Source organism: Pseudophryne corroboree, chromosome 4, assembly GCF_028390025.1.
Source record: "Pseudophryne corroboree isolate aPseCor3 chromosome 4, aPseCor3.hap2, whole genome shotgun sequence".
Lineage (NCBI taxonomy): Eukaryota > Metazoa > Chordata > Amphibia > Anura > Myobatrachidae > Pseudophryne > Pseudophryne corroboree.
In genome coordinates this window covers 256,721,955-256,744,010 of record NC_086447.1, presented here as the reverse complement: position 1 = coordinate 256,744,010, position 22,056 = coordinate 256,721,955, and the positions used below count along the sequence as shown (strand labels likewise).

The 22,056-nt window shown below is 44.8% G+C and overlaps 1 protein-coding gene across 1 annotated transcript in view; it reads left to right on the top strand.

Annotated features, from left to right (window-relative positions):
* IGSF10 (immunoglobulin superfamily member 10) overlaps positions 1–22,056 on the top strand; it is an 80,872-nt gene that overhangs the window by 26,692 nt on the left and 32,124 nt on the right. Inside the window, exons 3-5 of the mRNA XM_063916076.1 lie at positions 6,645–6,774; positions 13,217–13,607; positions 15,582–20,744. Coding sequence (XP_063772146.1) covers positions 6,645–6,774; positions 13,217–13,607; positions 15,582–20,744 — 5,684 coding nt within the window. The remainder of the gene's footprint in view (positions 1–6,644; positions 6,775–13,216; positions 13,608–15,581; positions 20,745–22,056) is intronic.

Below are 22,056 nucleotides of genomic sequence, written 5' to 3'. Positions count from 1 at the left end.
CTCCTAGATGGGCCCGGTGTTTGTGTCGGCCACTAGGGTCGCTTATCTTACTCACACAGTCAGCTACCTCATTGCGCCTCTTTTTTTCTTTGCGTCATGTGCTGTTTGGGGAGGGTTTTTTGGAAGGGACATCCTGCGTGACACTGCAGTGCCACTCCTAGATGGGCCCGGTGTTTGTGTCAGCCACTAGGGTCGCTTATCTTACTCACACAGCGACCTCGGTGCAAATTTTAGGACTAAAAATAATATTGTGAGGTGTGAGGTATTCAGAATAGACTGAAAATGAGTGTAAATTATGGCTTTTGAGGTTAATAATACTTTGGGATCAAAATGACCCCCAAATTCTATGATTTAAGCTGTTTTTTAGGGTTTTTTAAAAAAAAACACCCGAATCCAAAACACACCCGAATCCGACAAAAAAAATTCGGTGAGGTTTTGCCAAAACGCGGTCGAACCCAAAACACGGCCGCGGAACCGAACCCAAAACCAAAACACAAAACCCGAAAAATTTCCGGCGCTCATCTCTAATATATATTTTATATCTATATACTGTATATGAACCTCCTCATGATGAAATCAAGAAGCAGCACTCACCGGTCTTGGCAAAAATCCAATGTACTATATAGTACCTTGAAAAAAAGCCTCTCTATGCTCTTGAAACGCTGGTCCACCTATGCCTCTTGTTTGTATAATACATAGTGATGTGCACCGGAAATTTTTCGGGTTTTGTGTTTTGGTTTTGGGTTCGGTTCCGCGGCCGTGTTTTGGGTTCGAACGCGTTTTGGCAAAACCTCACCGAAATTTTTTTGTCGGATTCGGGTGTGTTTTGGATTCGGGTGTTTTTTTCAAAAAACCCTAAAAAACAGCTTAAATCATAGAATTTGGGGGTCATTTTGATCCCATAGTATTATTAACCTCAATAACCATAATTTCCACTAATTTTCAGTCTATTCTGAACACCTCACACCTCACAATATTATTTTTAGTCCTAAAATTTGCACCGAGGTCGCTGGATGGCTAAGCTAAGCGACCCAAGTGGCCAACACAAACACCTGGCCCATCTAGGAGTGGCACTGCAGTGTCACGCAGGATGGCCATTCAAAAAAATACTCCCCAAACAGCACATGACGCAAAGAAAAAAAGAGGTGCAATGAGGTAGCTGTGTGACTAAGATAAGCGACCCAAGTGGCCGACACAAACACCTGGCCCATCTAGGAGTGGCACTGCAGTGTCACACAGGATGGCCCTTCAAAAAAATACTCCCCAAACAGCACATGACGCAAAGAAAAAAAGAGGCGCAATGAGGTAGCTGTGTGACTAAGATAAGCGACCCAAGTGGCCGACACAAACACCTGGCCCATCTAGGAGTGGCACTGCAGTGTCACGCAGGATGGCCCTTCAAAAAAATACTCCCCAAACAGCACATGACGCAAAGAAAAATGAAAGAAAAAAGAGGTGCAAGATGGAATTGTCCTTGGGCCCTCCCACCCACCCTTATGTTGTATAAACAGGACATGCACACTTTAATGAACCCATCATTTCAGCGACAGGGTCTGCCACACGACTGTGACTGAAATGACTGGTTGGTTTGGGCCCCCACCAAAAAAGAAGCAATCAATCTCTCCTTGCACAAACTGGCTCTACGGAGGCAAGATGTCCACCTCATCATCATCGTCCAATTCATTACCCCTTTCACTGTGTACATCCCCCTCCTCACAGATTATTAATTCGTCCCCACTGGAATCCACCATCTCAGGTCCCCGTGTACTTTCTGGAGGCAATTGCTGCTGGTGAATGTCTCCACGGAGGAATTGATTATAATTAATTTTAATGAACATCATCTTCTCCACATTTTCTGAAAGTAACCTCGTACGCCGATTGCTGACAAGGTGAGCGGCGGCACTAAACACTCTTTCGGAGTACACACTGGAGGGAGGGCAACTTAGGTAGATTAAAGCCAGTTTCTGCAAGGGCCTCCAAATTGCCTCTTTTTCCTGCCAGTATACGTACGGACTGTCTGACGTGCCTACTTGGATGCGGTCACTCATATAATCCTCCACCATTCTTTCAATGGTGACAGAATCATATGCAGTGACAGTAGACGACATGTCAGTAATCGTTGGCAGGTCCTTCAGTCCGGACCAGATGTCAGCACTCGCTCCAGACTGCCCTGCATCACCGCCAGCGGGTGGGCTCGGGAATTCTTAGCCTTTTCCTCGCACCCCCAGTTGCGGGAGAATGTGAAGGAGGAGCTGTTGACGGGTCACGTTCCGCTTGACTTGACAATTTTCTCACCAGCAGGTCTTTGAACCCCTGCAGACTTGTGTCTGCCGGAAAGAGAGATACAACGTAGGTTTTAAATCTAGGATCGAGCACGGTGGCCAAAATGTAGTGCTCTGATTTCAACAGATTGAACACCCGTGAATCCTGGTTAAGCGAATGAAGGGCTCCATCCACAAGTCCCACATGCCTAGCGGAATCGCTCTGTTTTAGCTCCTCCTTCAATGTCTCCAGCTTCTTCTGCAAAAGCCTGATGAGGGGAATGACCTGACTCAGGCTGGCAGTGTCTGAACTGACTTCACGTGTGGCAAGTTCAAAAGGTTGCAGAACCTTGCACAACGTTGAAATCATTCTCCACTGCGCTTGAGACAGGTGCATTCCACCTCCTTTGCCTATATCGTGGGCAGATGTATAGGCTTGAATGGCCTTTTGCTGCTCCTCCATCCTCTGAAGCATATAGAGGGTTGAATTCCACCTCGTTACCACCTCTTGCTTCAGATGATGGCAGGGCAGGTTCAGGCGGTTTTGGTGGTGCTCCAGTCTTCTGTACACGGTGCCTGTACGCCGAAAGTGGCCCGCAATTCTTCTGGCCACCGACAGCATCTCTTGCACGTCCCTGTCGTTTTTTAAATAATTCTGCACCACCAAATTCAAGGTATGTGCAAAACATGGGACGTGCTGGAATTTGCCCAGATGTAATGCACGCACAATATTGCTGGCGTTGTCCGATGCCACAAATCCCCAGGAGAGTCCAATTGGGGTAAGCCATTCTGCGATGATCTTCCTCAGTTGCCGTAAGAGGTTTTCAGCTGTGTGCGTATTCTGGAAAGCAGTGATACAAAGCGTAGCCTGCCTAGGAACGAGTTGGCGTTTGCGAGATGCTGCTACTGGTGCCGCCGCTGCTGTTCTTGCAGCGGGAGGCAATACATCTACCCAGTGGGCTGTCACAGTCATGTAGTCCTGAGTCTGCCCTGCTCCACTTGTCCACATGTCCGTGGTTAAGTGGACATTGGGTACAACTGCATTTTTTAGGACACTGGTGACTCTTTTTCTGAGGTCTGTGTACATTTTCGGTATCGCCTGCCTAGAGAAATGGAACCTAGATGGTATTTGGTACCGGGGTCACAGTACCTCAATCAAGTCTATAGTTGGCTCTGAAGTAACGATGGATACCGGAACCACGTTTCTCACCGCCCAGGCTGCCAAGGCCTCAGTTATCCGCTTTGCAGCAGGATGACTGCTGTGATATTTCATCTTCCTCGCAAAGGACTGTTGGACAGTCAATAGCTTACTGGAAGTAGTACAAGTGGTCTTCCGACTTCCCCTCTGGGATGCCGATCGACTCCCAGCAGCAACAACAGCAGCGCCAGCAGCAGTAGGCGTTACACTCAAGGATGCATCGGAGGAATCCCAGGCAGGAGAGGACTCGTCAGACTTGCCAGTGACATGGCCTGCAGGACTATTGGCTTTCCTGGGTAAGGAGGAAATTGACACTGAGGGAGTTGGTGGTGTGGTTTGCGTGAGCTTGGTTACAAGAGGAAGGGATTTACTGGTCAGTGGACTGCTTCCGCTGTCGCCCAAAGTTTTTGAACTTGTCACTGACTTATGATGAATGCGCTGCAGGCGACGTACAAGGGAGGATGTTCCGAGGTGGTTAACGTCCTAACCCCTACTTATTACAGCTTGACAAAGGCAACACATGGCTTGACACCTGTTGTCCGCATTTGTGTTGAAATAATTCCACACCGAAGAGCTGATTTTTTTTGTATTTTGACCAGGCATGTCAATGGCCATATTCTTCCCACGGACAACAGGTGTCTCCCCGGGTGCCTGACTTAAACAAACCACCTCACCATCAGAATCCTCCTTGTCAATTTCCTCCCCAGCGCCAGCAACACCCATATCCTCCTCATCCTGGTGTACTTCAACACTGACATCTTCAATTTGACTATCAGGAACTGGACTGCGGGTGCTCCTTCCAGCACTTGCAGGGGGCGTGCAAATGGTGGAAGGCGCAAGCTCTTCCCGTCCAGTGTTGGGAAGGTCAGGCATCGCAACCGACACAATTGGACTCTCCTTGGGGATTTGTGATTTCGAAGAACGCACAGTTCTTGTGCTTTTGCCAGCTTAAGTCTTTTCATTTTTCTAGCGAGAGGCTAAGTGCTTCCATCCTCATGTGAAGCTGAACCACTAGCCATGAACATAGGCCAGGGCCTAAGCTGTTCCTTGCCACTCCGTGTGGTAAATGGCATATTGGCAAGTTTACGCTTCTCCTCCGACAATTTTATTTTAGATTTTGGAGTCCTTTTTTTACTTTATGTATGACGACGAGTGACGACACAGAGGTAGGTACAGCAGTGGCCTACCGTACTGCTATATACAGTATAATGGACCTGGTGGACACTGTCAGTAGACTGCGTTTATAGTATAAAGAAAAAAAGACACCACAGGTATACAATGTAGATGGATGGATATACTGCTAGTATACTTTATGTATGACGATGAGTGACGACACAGAGGTAGGTACAGCAGTGGCCTACCGTACTGCTATATACAGTATAATGGACCTGGTGGACACTGTCAGCAGACTGCGTTTATAGTATTAAAAAAAAAGACACCACAGGTATACAATGTAGATGGATGGATATACTAGTATACTTTATGTATGACAGCGAGTGACGACACAGAGGTAGGTACAGCAGTGGCCTACCGTACTGCTATATACAGTATAATGGACCTGGTGGACACTGTCAGCAGACTGCGTTTATAGTATAAAGAAAAAAAGACACCACAGGTATACAATGTAGATGGATGGATATACTACTAGTATACTTTATGTATGACGACGAGTGACGACACAGAGGTAGGTACAGCAGTGGCCTACCGTACTGCTATATACAGTATAATGGACCTGGTGGACACTGTCAGCAGACTGCGTTTATAGTATAAAAGAAAAAAAGACACCACAGGTATACAATGTATATGGATGGATATACTACTAGTATACTTTATGTATGATGACGAGTGACGACACAGAGGTAGGTACAGCAGTGGCCTACCGTACTGCTATATACAGTATAATGGACCTGGTGGACACTGTCAGCAGACTGCGTTTATAGTATAAAAAAAAAAGACACCACAGGTATACAATGTAGATGGATGGATATACTAGTATACTTTATGTATGACGACGAGTGACGACACAGAGGTAGGTACAGCAGTGGCCTACCGTACTGCTATATACAGTATAATGGACCTGGTGGACACTGTCAGCAGACTGCGTTTATAGTATAAAGAAAAAAAGACACCACAGGAGTGTTTTTCAGGCAGACAAACGTATACTGGTGGTCACTGTCAGCAAAACTCTGCACTGTACTCCTGCTATAGCTGCTCCCCAGTCACCCCCACAATTAAGCAGTGTGAGCACTCAGCACAGTCAGATATATCATGCAGCACACTAAGGCTGAGCACAGATATGGTATGGAGCGTTTTTTTCAGGCAGAGAACGGATAAAAAAAAAACTAGCAAAACTCTGCACTGTACTCCTCCTGAGTCCTAACAGCTGCTCCCCAATCCTCCCCACAATAAGCTAAGCAGTAGCAATCAATCAGATCAACTAACTCTAAGGCTCTATAACTAAACGTAGAGGACGCCAGCCACGTCCTCTCCCTATCAATCTCAATGCATGTGTGAAAATGGCGGCGACGCGCGGCTTCTTATATAGAATCCAAATCTCGCGAGAATCCGACAGCGGGATGATGGCGTTCGGGCGCGCTCGGGTTAGCCGAGCAAGGCGGGAAGGTTCGAACCTGCCTCGGACCTGCGTAAAAAGGCTGAAGTTCGGGGGGGTTCGGTTTCCGAGAAACCGAACCCGCTCATCACTAATAATACATAGATGTTTTGCCAAGGCCAGAGAGTGCCACCTCTTCCTTCCATCATGGGGAGGTTCATACTTCACTTTATGGGAACCACTGTGCTTGTGTAAAACTCTTGGAGGGCACCCCAGCAGTATTGGTAGAGTCCTAAATGGCGAATACCTTGGATATTCTATATAATATAAGATCATAAACAAATTGAAGGCAGAAGTCCAGTGAGAGAATTGAACACTTGTAAAACATGTAGTGTATGCGATTTCCCAGAAAACGTATGAAGTGATTTTCTAGGCAAGAGATCTCTCAGAGGAATCTTTTATAGATGATCTCATCCTACTGGGAGAGAAGTACATTTATTTCCTATGTACTATATTCCAAACTAGCGATGTTCATCATTTTTCTTACACATACTGTGTCTGCTATATACATCAAGCCTATTGTATCTGTGATTTCTATTCCTATGGCTCTTTACACATCTCCACCTACGTACAGGTACAACAGCCTAAGCAGTCTGACAGAGAGCGACTTCTCTGGCCTGCGGAAGCTAGAGCTGCTGATGTTACATAGCAATGAGATCCAGACAATCCATGAAAGTGCCTTCCAGGACTTATCTTCATTGCAGGTAAGGAATATAATATAAAATAAAGCAAAAATAATTATAACAGAAAATAAAGTGTAACAAAGTAAGTTTGAAAACAAAAATGCACATTAATTGCTGAGGCTATAGAATAATAATTTGCATTATTTAAATGTACAAAAAGGAGATGTCAAGTACATTGTTAGATCAAGACTTGTGCTGGCCCCCAGGATACCTAACTTATAGAAGTCACTGCCAGCAGTCTGATCAAATCATGTCAGATACACCCAGCCAAACATGACCTGCCGGGGATCATAGTGGATGGCAGCCGGAGGGTGAGTGATTATCTGACTGCAGCATTACTGAAGCCCTCAGTCAGGCACCTGCTGTAGATATATGCTGTATGTGATTGGTGGAAGTTGCATCATTGCCATCCACTTGTCATACAGGAAGTACCTCTGCCACAATTGTTCAGCATGGCTGCAGCTAGTAAAGAGTAAAGACACACTTCTACAGCTCTCCAGAATCCTGTGGTAATTTGCACACAGACCACTTTATATCTGCTTCCCTCACCACACGTAAACAGTGTAAGTTGGCTTTCCCTACAAATGTTACTCACATAGGGTAGAGGGCTTAATCACTTTTTATCCTTTAATGGGATTGGGGACAGGGCTGCCGTGCCAGGGTGAGTGCAGCGTTTGACACGGCTCTCATAATACATTATTATTATTATTATCCTTTATTTATATGGTTCCACAAGGGTTCCGCAGCGCCCAATTACGGAGTACATCAACAAATCATCAAAACAGGAAAACAGTGTCTTACAGTATAAGACAATATAGGACAAGTACAGGGTAAATAAACATAGGTACATCAGCAGATGACACTGGAATAAGTATCAGATGGCAGAAGACAGCTGGATTTGGTGCAGTTGAAGATTATTAACGTAAGAAAGGATAAGCACATGAGGGAAGAGGGCCTTACTCGTGAGTGCTTACATTCTAAAGGGGAGGGGTAGACAGACAGGGGTGACACAGACGGGGTACATAGAGGGGTGTCGTACGGTATGCCGGCGCTCGGGCTCCCGGCGACCAGCATACCGGCGCCGGGAGCCCGGCACCTGCTGTGGTAGACAATGTCCACTTAACCACGGACATGTGGACAAGTGGAGCAGGGCAGGGTCAGGACTATATTATTCTCACTTTTGCAAAAGTGTTTGAACCCAACCAAGTAGCCGCTCGGCAAAGCTGTAAAGCCGAGACTCCTCGGGCAGCCGCCCAAGAAGAGCCCACCTTCCTAGTGGAATGGGCGTTTACCGAATTTGGTACCGGCAATCCAGCCGTAGAATGAGCCTGCTGAATCATATTACAGATCCAGCGAGCAATAGTCTGCTTAGAAGCAGGAGCGCCAACCTTGTTGGCCGCATACAGGACAAACAGAGCTTCTGTTTTCCTAATCGGAGCCATCCTGGCTACGTAAATCTTTAAGGCCCTGACTACATCAAGGGATTTGGAATCCTCCAAGTCTCCCGTAGCCACAGGCACCACAATAGGTTGGTTCATATGAAACGATGACACCACCTTAGGTAAAAATTGAGGACGAGTCCTCAACTCTGCACTATCCACTTGGAAAATGAGATAGGGGCTCTTATGAGACAAGGCCGCCAATTCGGACAACCGCCTTGCAGATGCCAAGGCCAACAACATGACCACCCTCCAAGTGAGAAACTTTAACTCAACCGTTTGAAGAGGCTCAAACCAGTGAGATTTTAGGAACTGTAACACCCCGTTAAGGTCCCATGGTGCCACTGGGGGCACAAAAGGGGGCTGGATGTGTAGCACTCCCTTTACAAAAGTCTGGACTTCTGGGAGAGAAGCCAATTCTTTCTGGAAGAATATAGATAGGGACGAAATCTGTACCTTAATGGAGCCTAACTTTAGGCCCATATTCACTCCTGTCTGTAGAAAGTGGAGAAACCGCCCCAAATGGAAATCTTCTGTAGGAGCATTCTTGGCTTCACACCAAGAAACCTACTTCCTCCAGATACAGTGATAATGTTTCGCCGTCACCTCCTTCCTAGCCTTTATCAGAGTAGGGATGACTTCTTCCGGAATACCCTTCCCAGCTAGGATTCGGTGTTCAACCGCCATGCCGTCATTCATAACCGGGGTAAGTCTTGGAACACGCAGGGCCCCTGATGCAACAGGTCCTCCCTGAGAGGTAGAGGCCAAGGATCTTCTGTGAGCAGTTCCTGAAGATCTGAATACCAGGCCCTTCGAGGCCAATCTGGAACAATGAGTATTGTCTGCACTCTTTTTCGTCTTATGATTGTCAATATTTTTGAGATGAGAGGAAGAGGAGGGAACACATAGACCTACTGAAACACCCATGGTGTCACCAGGGTGTCCACCGCTACTGCCTGAGGGTCCCTTGACCTGGCACAATACCTCCGAAGCTTCTTGTTGAGGCATGACGCCATCATGTCTATTTGAGGAAGTCCCCAAAGACTTGTTATTTCTGCAAAAACTTCTTGATGAAGTCCCCACCTCCTGGATGGAGATCGTGTCTGCTGAAGAAGTCTGCTTCCCAGTTGTCCACTCCCGGAATGAATACTGCTGACAGAGTGCTTACGTGATTTTCTGCCAAGCGCAAAATCCTGGTGGCTTCCGCCATTGCCACTCTGCTCCTTGTCCCGCTTTGGCGGTTTACATGAGCCACGGCTGTGACGTTGTCTGATTGAATCAGAACCGGTAGGTCGCGAAGAATATTCTCCGCTTGTCGTAGGCCGTTGTATATGGCCCTCAATTCCAGTATGTTGATAAGTAGACAAGCCTCCTGGCTTGACCACAGTCCCTGAAAATTCCTTCATTGTGTGACTGCTCCCCATCCTCGGAGGCTCGCGTCCGTGGTCACCAGACCCCAGTCCTGAATGCCGAACCTGCGACCCTCTAGAAGGTGAGCACTCTGCAGCCACCACAGGAGAGACACCCTGGCCCTGGGGACAGGGTTATTTTCTGATGAATTTGAAGGTGGGACCCGGACCACTTGTCCAGAAAGTCCCACTGAAAAGTCCTCGCATGAAACCTGACGAAGGGGATGGCCTCGTAGGTCGCCACCATTTTCCCCAGTACTTGAGTGCATTGATAGACTGACACTCTTTTCGGTTTTAACAGGTCTCTGACCATGTTCTGCAGTTCCTGGGCTTTTTCCATCGGGAGAAAAACCCTCTTTTGTTCTGTGTCCAGAATCATGCCTAAGAAAGACAGCCGAGTCATTGGAACCAACTGTGACTTTGGTAGATTTAGAATCCAGCCATGTTGTTGTAGTACTCTCAGGGAGAGCGACACGCTTTTCTGCAACTGTTCCTTTGATCTCGCTTTTATCAGGAGATCGTCCAAGTACGGGATAATTGTGACTCCCTGCCTGCGCAGGAGCACCATCATTTCCGCCATTACCTTGGTGAACATGAAACTGGTAATGACAGTCCTGTACAGCGAATCTCAGGTATGCCTGATGAGGAGGATATATGGGTACGTGAAGGTATGCATCCTTTATGTCTAGTGACACCCTAAAATCCCCCCCTTCCAGGCTGGAGATAACTGACCTGAGCGATTCCATCTTGAACTTGAACCTCTTTAAGTACAGGTTCAGGGATTTTACATTTAGAATGGGTCTGACCGAGCCATCCGGTTTCGGGACCACAAATAGGGTTGAATAGCACCCTTTTCCCTGATGTATAAGGGGAACCTTGATAATCACTTGCTGTTGACACAGCTTTTGAATTGCAGCTAAAACTATCTCCCTCTCTGGGGGAGAAGCTGGTAAAGCCGATTTGAAGAATCGGCGAGGAGGCACGTCTTCGAATTCCAGCTTGTAGCCTTGGGATACTATTTCCATCGCCCAAGGATCCACGTCCTACTGACCCCAGACGTGGCTGAAGAGTCGAAGACGTGCCCCCACCGGTGCGGACTCCTTCAGTGGAGCCCCAGCGTCCTGCGGTGGATTTAGTAGAAGCCGGGGAGGACTTCTGTTCCTGGGAACTGGCCGTAGCAGGCATTCTTTTCCCTCTACCCTTACCTCTGGCGAGGAAGGAAGAGCCCCGACCTCTTCTGTACTTATGCGGCCGAAAGGACTGCATTTGATACTGTGGTGTTTTCTTTTGCTGTGGGGGAACATAAGGCAAAAAAGAAAATTTACCCGCGGTAGCTGTGGAAACCAGGTCCGCGAGACCTTCCCCAAATACAACCTCACCCTTGTAAGGTAAAACTTCCATATGCCTCTATGAGTCGGCATCACCCGTCCATTGGCGGGTCCACAGTGCTCACCTAGCCGAGATCGCCATGGCGTTGGCCCTTGAATCTAGTAGCCCGACGTCTCTCTGAGCGTCTCTCATATATAAGACTGCGTCTTTGATGTGACCTAAGTTCAACAATTTGGTATCCCTCTCTAGGGTATCAATATCAGCTGACAAGGTATCTGTCCAGTCTGCTACCGCGCTACAAACCCAAGCCGATGCTATTGCCGGTCTGAGCAAAGCACCCGTATGTGTATTGGAGTCAGTAGCGCCACCTTCTTGGATAAGCGTGTTAAAGCCTTGTCCACCCTGGGCGAGGATTCCCACCGTACCCTGTCCTGTGCAGGGAAAGGATCCGCCATAAGAATTCTTTTGGGAATCTGCAGTCTTTTGTCTGGAGTTTCCCAAGCTTTTTCAAATAATGCGTTCAGCTCATGAGATGGGGGAAATGTTACCTCAGGGTTCTTTTCCTTAAACATGTGTACCCTCGTGTCAGGGACAGAGGGGACATCTGTGATATGCAAAACATCTTTTATTGCAATAATCATATAATGAATACTTTTGGCCACCCTTGGGTGTAACCTTGCATCATCGTAGTCGACAATGGAGTCAGAATCCGTGTCGGTATCAGTGTCTGCTATTTGGGATAGGGGACGTTTTTAAAGCCATGGATTGACTCCCTGCTTTTTCCCTGGACTCTGCTTTGTCCAATCTTTTATGTAATAAAGTCACATTTGCATTTAAAACACACCACATGTCCAACCAATCAGGTGTCGGCGTTGCCGACGGAGACACCACAATCATCTGCTCCACCTCCTCCTTAGATGAGCCTTCCGCTTCAGACATGCCGACACACACGTACCGACACCCCCACACACTCAGGGATATATCTATATGGAGATAGTTCCCCCAATAAGGCCCTTTGGAGAGACAGAGAGAGAGTATGCCAGCACACACCCAGCGCCACCGGACTGGAATAAAATCCCAGTAGTACAGCGCTTTTATAGAAATATATATATAAATACACTTCACTGCGCCAATTACATGTGCCCCCCTCTTTTATGCCCTCTGTAACCGTGTTCAGCAGGGGAGAGTCCGGGGAGCCAGCTTCTGCAGTGTGCTGTGGAGAAAATGGCGCTGGTTAGTGCTGGAAGGATCAAGCCCCGCCCCCTCACCGGCGGGCTTCGGTCCCGCTCAAATTATTTATACTGGCGGGGTTTTATTAATATACTGCCACTGCAGTATCTATTTTATATGCCAGTGTCCCTTGAGGTTAATAATGTTGCCCAGGGCGCCCCCCCTGCGCCCTGCACCCGTACAGTGCCTGTTGTGTGTGATCTGTGTGGGAGCAATGGCACGCAGCGTTACCGATGCGCGTTACCTCAGTGAAGCTCATGAAGTCTTCTGCCGCCTTTGAAGTCTTCTTTCTTCTCATACTCACCCGGCTTCTACCTTCCGGCTCTGTGAGGAGGACGGCGGCGCGGCTCCGGGACGAACGGCGAGGGTGAGACCTGCGTTCCGACTCCCTCTGGAGCTAATGGTGTCCAGTAGCCTAAGAAGCAGAGCCTATCATTTAAGTAGGTCTGCTTCTCTCCCCTCAGTCCCACGATGCAGGGAGCCTGTTGCCAGCAGTGCTCCCTGAAAATAAAAAACCTAACAAAAGTCATTTTCAGAGAAACTCAGGAGAGCTCCCCTGCAGTGCATCCAGTCGCCTCTGGGCACAGGATCTAACTGAGGTCTGGAGGAGGGGCATAGAGGGAGGAGCCAGTGCACACCCATTCTATACTAAAGTCTTTAGATTGCCCATGTCTCCTGCGGAGCCCGTCTATAGTATAGACTCTAAACCCCATGGTCCTTACGGAGTCCCCAGCATCCTCTAGGACGTAAGAGAAATCACCAAGCACTTCGCTTTTCAGACAAAATGCCACAATGTTAGCTGCAATGGGGGCATTGTTATGGCTCAATGAGCTGAATCCTAATATTACTAGGGCTAAAGTGGCGCTGCCAAGTCCTGAACCAAGTTTTGCTCTGGAGTCCGTGATGTACTGTTCCAGGTCTGAGCCGATTGACATCTAGAAAAACCTGTCTAGTGCTCCTTTTTACTTTACTCTTTCCTAGCAGAAGCCAAGTAAGTCAAATAACACATTTAAATTATGTTTCCCTGTTACTGTACGTGTATGTCACATTCTCTAGGTACTGAAAATGAGCTACAATAAAATGAAAACTCTCCACAAGAACACATTCAGTGGTCTAAAGAACATGGTCAGGCTGCACATGGATCACAACAAACTGGAATTCCTGGCTCCAGAATCCTTCTACGGACTCACATCTCTGAAACTGGTGCACTTAGAAGGAAACGCAATACGGCAGCTGCACGCCGACACTTTTGTTACTCTGCGTTACATACAGATATTTAAGACATCATCCATAAAACACATCTATCTGTCTGACAACCAGTTATCATTCCTGCCTAAAGAAATGTTCTTCTACTTGAATGAATTGGAAGGGCTTTACCTGTATGGGAACTTCTGGTCCTGCGACTGTAACCTGCAGTGGCTCACAGAACTGGGGCAGAAATCTAAAGGTATTTTGTTCTCAGTTTATGTCCTTTAATACATATGCATACTTACCGACATTGTATTTCTCCTCTCCGGGAGAAGCCCGGAGAGGAGACGCTGCAGGTGTCTTCGGGGGGCGGGGGCGGACTGTGACATCACTAAGCCCCGCCCCTACATCGGGAAATGGCGCGATTCACTGGTCCGCAGGAAGGGGGCAGGGCTAAAATGACGCAATTTGCGACATTTTAACCCCTTCTCCACCCGACGGACCCTCTCACTAGGGTGCGAGCAGGATGTGGGAGACCTGCCCACTCTTCCGGGGGTGCGGGGGGCCACCCCAAAAAACGGGAGCATCCCGCAGCTTCCGGGAGAGTAGGTAAGTATGTACATATATGATTATAATCTACATGTATACACTTTTAAGTAACAAAATATTATTGATGCTTTCATTGTAACACATTATCCCATATATACCTAACAGAATCACAAACTGATAAGCAGGGACTGAGACAGACACATGCAGGATTTGGGTAACAATCAGTAGCGGATCTTGCCATGGGCAAGCAGGACTTTTGCCAGGGGCGCCGCCTTCCGGAGGACGCAGGCGCCATCCGGAGGGCCCCGCACCATGGCAAGATCCGCTACTGCAGTGCCACCCGCTGCCCGCTGTGTCCCCCGCTGGTCCCGCTGTGAAGGGAACTAGACGCTACGCGTCTAGTTTCCCTTCGTGGAGAGGACCTTTGCTGTGCGGTGCGCGATGACGTCATCGCGCACCGCACAGCATTTCAGCGGCGCTACTCTATTGTACAGGGGGGCGTAGCTGACCACACCCCCTGTATGAAGCCACGCCCCTATTTCCCGCCCGGGTCACAAAAAGGGCTACAACCGGCCCTGGTAACAATGTACAGGTCATGCTGTTCGGGATTATGAACAATGGACTATGTGCTTGTACTGTATTACTATACCGATGATAATGTCAGTGTCATGTGTGGCAGAACATCCCAATATGCTGTATAGTAGATACAAATCAGAATTATTCTATTCTACTGTACTAACTTGATTTGCAAAGAAAGCTGATGCCTAGGTCTAAGCACCTTATTGTACTCAATCATCATAACTTGCCCGGCCATATGCACCTAGTTTGTTACAGCTAATAAGTTAGGAGAGTGCTCCTCATGTGTGAGACACTTGAGGATAGGGGAATTACTATATCATGGCATCAGAAGGGCAACTGTGGCAAGCTAGGATGCATCCTGGTTGGAATGCATCAAAAGTAAACTTCTGAAACTGCAATTTTTGGAGGTTTAGCTGCATTTTTCATATGCACCAAACTACATAATGCAATACATTCCGGAGCTTGGACCCAGTAGGCAATGCCATCTGTAGATGGCGTGCCTAATCAAAACTATGGGTTCTTTTCACAATCAGTACTGAAAGGGATTCAATTGGATCCCTCCCAGTACCCCCTGCGGCACACGTGTTTATCTGATGCGTGCCCAGAAGGATTCTCAGGTCATAAATCCAGAAGTCCTTGTATTGCAAAGGGCAGCTCTTATCTGGAGATGAGAAATCGTGTGTGATTTTTTTTTCTCAAGCATATGGTATTACTAAATGCCACTAAGCTTGCGCTGAGTGGTGGAATGCACATGACGCTTGATGCCTCCTGCCCCCTGACAGATAGTGGAAGGAGTAGGGATGCAAGGCTAATGTCAAATTGTTGCAGGAAGAATGTTGTGTCATCACACCTCTGTATGAAGCACAGTTCAATCATCTTGTTTATCTAGTACTTTTACTGGTCCAACACATCAGGACTGTTGCATCAACAGAAACATAAAGGAAAAGATGCTTACTGTAAGCCACTTTCTGGAATATGGGGCTGGCATTTGTTGCAGGACACATGAAGTAAAAGTCATGTTATAGACTTGAGAAGTTATTTCTGTTAAATAAATAATATATTAAGCTACTCTTTAAAAAAAATTTTTATGTGTTTCTTTCCCTAGACTTAATCAAATGCAAAAGAGATCGTTCAGGACAACAATGCCCACTTTGCTCAAGCCCGGAAAGGAATAAAGGAAAGTCACTAGATGAAATATCATCTCAAGATCTTGCTTGTGTGAAGCCAACAATAGACAACATCTTCAAGGTAAAAAATGTGAGCATTCCAGAGGAAAGCAGCTTCACTGCTGTATCAGCCAAAGACTTTGTGACACCAGTGGGATCTCTCATCCTAAATATGACAGACCAGTCTGGGAATGAAGCCAACTTGGAATGTAGTGTCCAGAGACCAACCAAATTGTCACAGATCATGCTAGATATAAAGGAAGAATACACAATAATGAGAACTACATTTTCCTCCTTTCTAATATGTAACATAGATTATGATTATATTCAGAAGTTATGGGGCATATTAGCGATGTACAGTGATTCCCCAATGAAACTCAAGCGAGACCTCTTGCTTACAAAGACACCGTTCATCAGTTACAAATACAAGCAAGTGGGTTCTGGCGATGACACATTCACTGACATTGAAGCAGAACTTAGAGCGGAACCAAACTGGCTGATGCAGGACTTGGTGACATTACAACTGGACAGGACAGCTACAACCCTCAGCACACTACATATCCGTTACTTGACAGATATCTTTGTCACAATTCCAAAATTTGTTGAAAATCCTACTCAAAACAACTGGGTTATGATTCTCAAGAGCAACAGTACACAGACAGAGTATACTGCAACTATTGGAGGAACTGTGGCGATGGACTGTCAAGTTGTGGGTGAACCAGTACCAAACATTGAATGGCTTCTTCCTGATGGAAGTAAGATTAGTGCTCCATATATGAGCAAAGAGGGAAGGATAACAATTAAAGAAAATGGAAAGTTTGTTTTAAAAGCAGCTGATAGTTATGATAGTGGAGTTTATCATTGTATTGCTACAAATAATGTGGATGCAGATGTGCTTACATTTAGAATAACTGTGGTAAGTACTGATGTAGAGGAAGTAAATCTTAATGGAGCTGAACTTTCGGTTAATAGTGGAGATGTGCTCTATCTCCCATGCGGTTCAAAAGGAGTTCCTGATGCATCTGTGAGCTGGATACTACCAGATCACTCTGTGCTACATGAGACATCAAGGAACAAATTCATTTTCTCCAATGGAACATTAAAAATTCAAAACATAGCTCAGAGAGAGCAAGGACATTTCAGATGCTTAGCAGCTAATCATTATGGCCTGGACATGCTGACACACAAAGTATTGGTGAAAGATAGAAAAATAACCATCCTTAATAAAAAAATACAGCAAGATCAAATGGAGGATAGAAATTATGAAGGATCAGGCAATGAAGACATAAAAGAACGCAACCGCTCTGTGACTGGAAAAGCCATTGCACATAAAAGACTTCCACTTATACACAAGGCCACCAAACCTGGTGGTCAGGAAAATGTAAACACAGGAGTTCTAAGAAGAAATAGAATAAACCAGCGACTAAGGGGACATCGGAGGCAGTTTTCTAAAAGCACAAGAATTGATCCCCAACGCTGGACAGAGATCTTGCAAAAAACAAAACAGAACTCAATTAACAATATCATATCAACCCAAGGCACTAAAAGTTCAGCCAAGGAAGAAAGTGAAGTAGAAAGGGTCTCTGGAGAGGTAGAAGAACCATCTGGTGAAGAGCTACTTCCAGTGGATGAAAATTTCTTAATAATATCCGAAAAATATTCATCTGTAACAAAGTTACATACAATACCTACAGTGCCTGCAGTCACTGTCTCGAATACACCTTTATGGACTACAAATGCAATATCTGCAGTAACATCTGAAAAGAGCATTGACAAAGATAGGTTAGAAATGGCTACAGTGAGCAATCCAAAAATAACAACATCAAAGTTTTTATTCACCATAACAAGTCCAGATTATTCCGAAAATTTGCCACATTCAACACTCAACTATAGTAGTCAGAAACCAAACAATCTAAGCATCTTAAAAACAACAATTCCAGAACCACCATTGCCTACGGGTGGACAGTACTTAACATCCAGAGATGTAACTAGCAACCCTATCCTGAAATCTGCATATACCATATCTGGTAGAATCAAATCTGATAGTAATAACTTTACCACTGCCCCTAAGTCATTAACTGCAACCCCACAAGTTGTCATTACCAGTCCAACTGTTACCAGTAGTCCTCGTTATGCTACAATACCAGACATTACAACCAAATCAACAACTGTAATTGCTGATTTTGATTATACAACCCACAATTACTTTACAGATCCAGCAACTATAGAAAATGAGCTGCAAGTTACTACTCAATTTGACATCAACAACCCTGTTACTACTTCTGGTTATTTTAACAGTCTATCTGAAGATGTTATTACTGACCCACCATCAGAAACTAGCTTTATCAGTAGTACCCCTCCAAATGCCATCACTAACCCAACAACAGCATCTTATGATTGTTCTGCTACACCACACAATGTTTCTTCACATACACTAACCACATCTAGTCAACTTCACATAATAGCTCAGAGTATTCTTAGTAAACCAAAACCTTTTGAAGAACTCTCTCCTCCATCAATGAATCCAACATCCGGAAGTTCACTGTTTACTGCTCCCAAGGAAGAAGTTCCAACACCAGTTGCACATATGGAGATCACAAATACCATGGCTTCTTCTAAACAATTCACACTAACAGGTATTTCAAACTTAGAAATATCAGTTGCTACACCGAGCACTAAAAGAAAACTGTCTCAACCAAACATTTTATTTACTCCACAAACAGTCACTGGTAATTATGTTCTCAGTAACTTACCAACAACTTCTGGAAAATACAACTTACCCACATCTACATCCGAACATGGATCACAAAATTTGCTAGATTCTGAAAATAAAGTTTCTACTCACAGCACAAAGATTCCACAATATTCAGTAACAAGAGATGATGTAGAAGAAGGAAATATTGTTAGTATCGATTCTTCAACAAAGTCAAGCACTAAATTGTTCCTTTCACAAACTGACATTGGACCCATATACTTTCACAGCACTCAAAAAATAATTTCACCAGGGATGCTAGCTGGCTCTACCATCATTACCCATCAACAGATTCAGATAGTGAAAGATGTTACTCAACAGGTGCCAACACTAAGGCGTTTTGGCCGCAGAAAATTTAACGGAAGAAGACGGATTATAAGGCCTGATCGTATTCCAAATTTAAGAGCTCATCAATTTAAATTTGGAAAACTAGACAATAGTGAGACCAAAACGGCTCAAACCACAGTTTCTGAGATTAGCAAAGATGAACAGCTTTTATTCAGCACTATACCTTCAAGTACTTATGTTCCATTATCAACTCGACAGTCTACTATAACAACTCCAGAGACTTTGGACAAAAGAGAGACAGCTCAGGTGGCTACAAGTTTCAAAAGCATTGATAATACTGAAGCAACAATAAATACTTATATCACATCTTCCCATTCTGCAACACAGAGAATTCCTCATTTCAGCTCAGTAGGGATGTCTGCTTCGGATAAAATCCAGATGGGTTTCAGACATACACAAGATGTGACAATGCAGAATCCAACAACAATTCAGGCAACTACAACAGATGAATCATTAAGATCCACTTCTGCTCAATCCACCCTCAAACCTCGGCCTGTGTCCAAAATAATTAGAAGAAAAATTCCATGGCATAGATTGTTTGGTAACAATCCGATAATACAAAGGGAAATACTTATGAAGCTTAGAAAAAAATCCCAGTTGACATTTGCAATTACTACTCCACTTCCTCCACTTCCACACTCAGCAGTTAGTAAAGGTTCTACTACCATGGTTGTATCAACTCTGCCTACACATAGCAATCTAAAGGCAAATACTAACACACCTTTAGGAATGACAGAGAGCACAATACATAGTAATCCAATGAGTGCTAAAGCAATAACTGTAAATTACCCAACTAGTGCTAAAGCCACACCCACTACTGTTCAATTAGCAACATCTGTGATTCAACAGACCAGTGCTAAAACAACAGCTACTACAGTTTTACCAACCAATGCCAAAGCGCCAAGTAATGCCAAAGCAGCAACAACTGCCATTTATCCAACGAGTGCCAAAGCTGCCCCAATAGGCATTTATCCAATCAGTGCTAAAGTAGCACCAACAGTAATTTATCCAACCAGTCCAAGTACTGCCATAACTGTAATTAATCCAACCAGTTCCAATACTGCAAAGACTGCAACTTACTTAGCGAGTACAATTGCTGAAACTACTTCAGAAGACTTTAGTTTTAAGTCTACAACACTAAACCCATTGGCACCTGCAACTACTCATAGTGTAGGAAGACACCGATTCCTCAGAAGGAAAAGACCACGAAAAAAAAATCTTTTCGGCACCTCATCTACTTATCCGGAGAAAACAACCAATGCTCATACCACTGCTCCAAGACCTAACCTCATAGGTAATACTGTTACAGCAGCACCGACAAGATTGTTCAGTTCAGAAAATGATATTCCTCTAACTACTGCGAAAAAACATTTCTGGAGCAATACATCAAAGGCTCCTAAACTATCCTTACACCCATCAACTATAATGAATGGCATAGATACACTTACAACTCTGTATCTAGAAACATCTGATGATAATTACATAGACACATCTGACCAAGCACTAAGCAGAAATAACCCCTTTAGGCAGGAATTTACCACTACACATAAAGCAAAGACATACTCATCATACAAGACAGACACAATAACTAGCACACCTTCCCCACAATCAGTGGTCATCGGCAGTGTGACTGATCCATCACCCCTAATAATCCCAAGCACAGCCCGACCTCAGCGTGTATCTGAAAAGAAGATGTCTCCTTCTAATGTTGAAATTCATCCTGTTCCAAAAGCACCCCAGAGAAACGTACATATAATAGCACATGTTCCACATGTGTTGAAGAAACCTGCACTGTATAATTCTACGACAGCACCCCAGATTGGTAAGAAAACAACTGCAGAGTGGATAGAAGAAAGCCCCTCCAACAATACCCGCTCAAAGCCTCGCATAGTGGGAGGTAGAGCTGCAAGTTTCACAGTACTTGCTAATTCAGATGCCTTTATTCCATGTGAGGCCACAGGAAATCCAGCACCAACCATACTGTGGACAAAGGTGTCTTCAGGTGAGGCTAATACAATAACTCATTGTTGTGCGATGTGCATGATGTTGTTTCATAGAAAAGCAATACTAATGTAATGCATACTTTTTATTGAAAACATGTGGAACCCTAAATGTAATACAGGTTGAGTATCCCTTATCCAAAATGCTTAGGACCAGAAGTATTTTGGATATCGGATTTTTCCGTATTTAGGAATAGTTGCATACTATAATGAGATATCATGGCGATGGGACACAAGTCTAAGCACAGAATGCATTTATGTTTCATATACACCTTATACACACAGCCTGAAGGTAATTTTAGACAATATTTTAAAAAAACTTTGTGCATTAAACAAAGCCATCAGAAAACAAAGGTTTCACTATCTCACTCTCACTCAAAAAATTCTGTATTTCGGAATATTTGGATATGGGATACTCAACCTGTATTGAGATACCCTATATACTTTTCTAAGGCATTACCTATAAAAACACTTTGCTCAAAAACAGAGCAGAGATACTGTAATGGATGTGCTCGGTGCCTGAGGAGGATAGAGGTTGCGCTGCAGTCAATATTATAATAATTAGTATTATTATCACACATTCCACCCTCTTTCCACCACAACTACTGTTCCAGTAATGCTCCATGCTGAACATAAACTTAAAAAGTTCTTCTGATGGCAAATATGAAAGAAAAGTGGAAATGTGCCCTTCGTTCCTCCATAAGTGCTTGATACATGGATTCCTAGGTGTATATAATGCTCAGTTACTGCCTTGGACTATACCTAGCTTAACTATTTTTAGGAATGTACAGTATTGTTAATTGACACTAACTCAAAATAAAATTTCTTCAAAATCTGAGAACCATGGTCCTCAGATAGATTTGATCCCTAATTTGTTAAGAAGTTAGGGCACATGGCATAAACATTCCATATACAAGTGGACACACCTGTTTTGGGAGTGAACACGTTTTATGCAAATGTGATTTTTCATGTCACTGGAAACCAGAAACTCCAGATACTCAGATATTCCTAATTAATAAGTGACATCTTCAATAATTTTGGATCATCTTACAAAATTTGTGCCATTTGTTACAGACAGAACTTAAATTCCATGTTCACACTACCTTGTTATTATCTATCTATTATATACAGTATGTAGGTAAGTTATCTTTTATATACGTAGGTAAGTTAGGGGACTCTCTGCCGGCAGATGGGATGCCACTGTCGGTAAAGAGACAGCCGACATCCCATCTGCCGGGATATCATATGTATTCCCATTAAAACTGTTATAGATGAGCCCCACTGCTTTGCAGGAGTTCAAATGAAGATAAAACG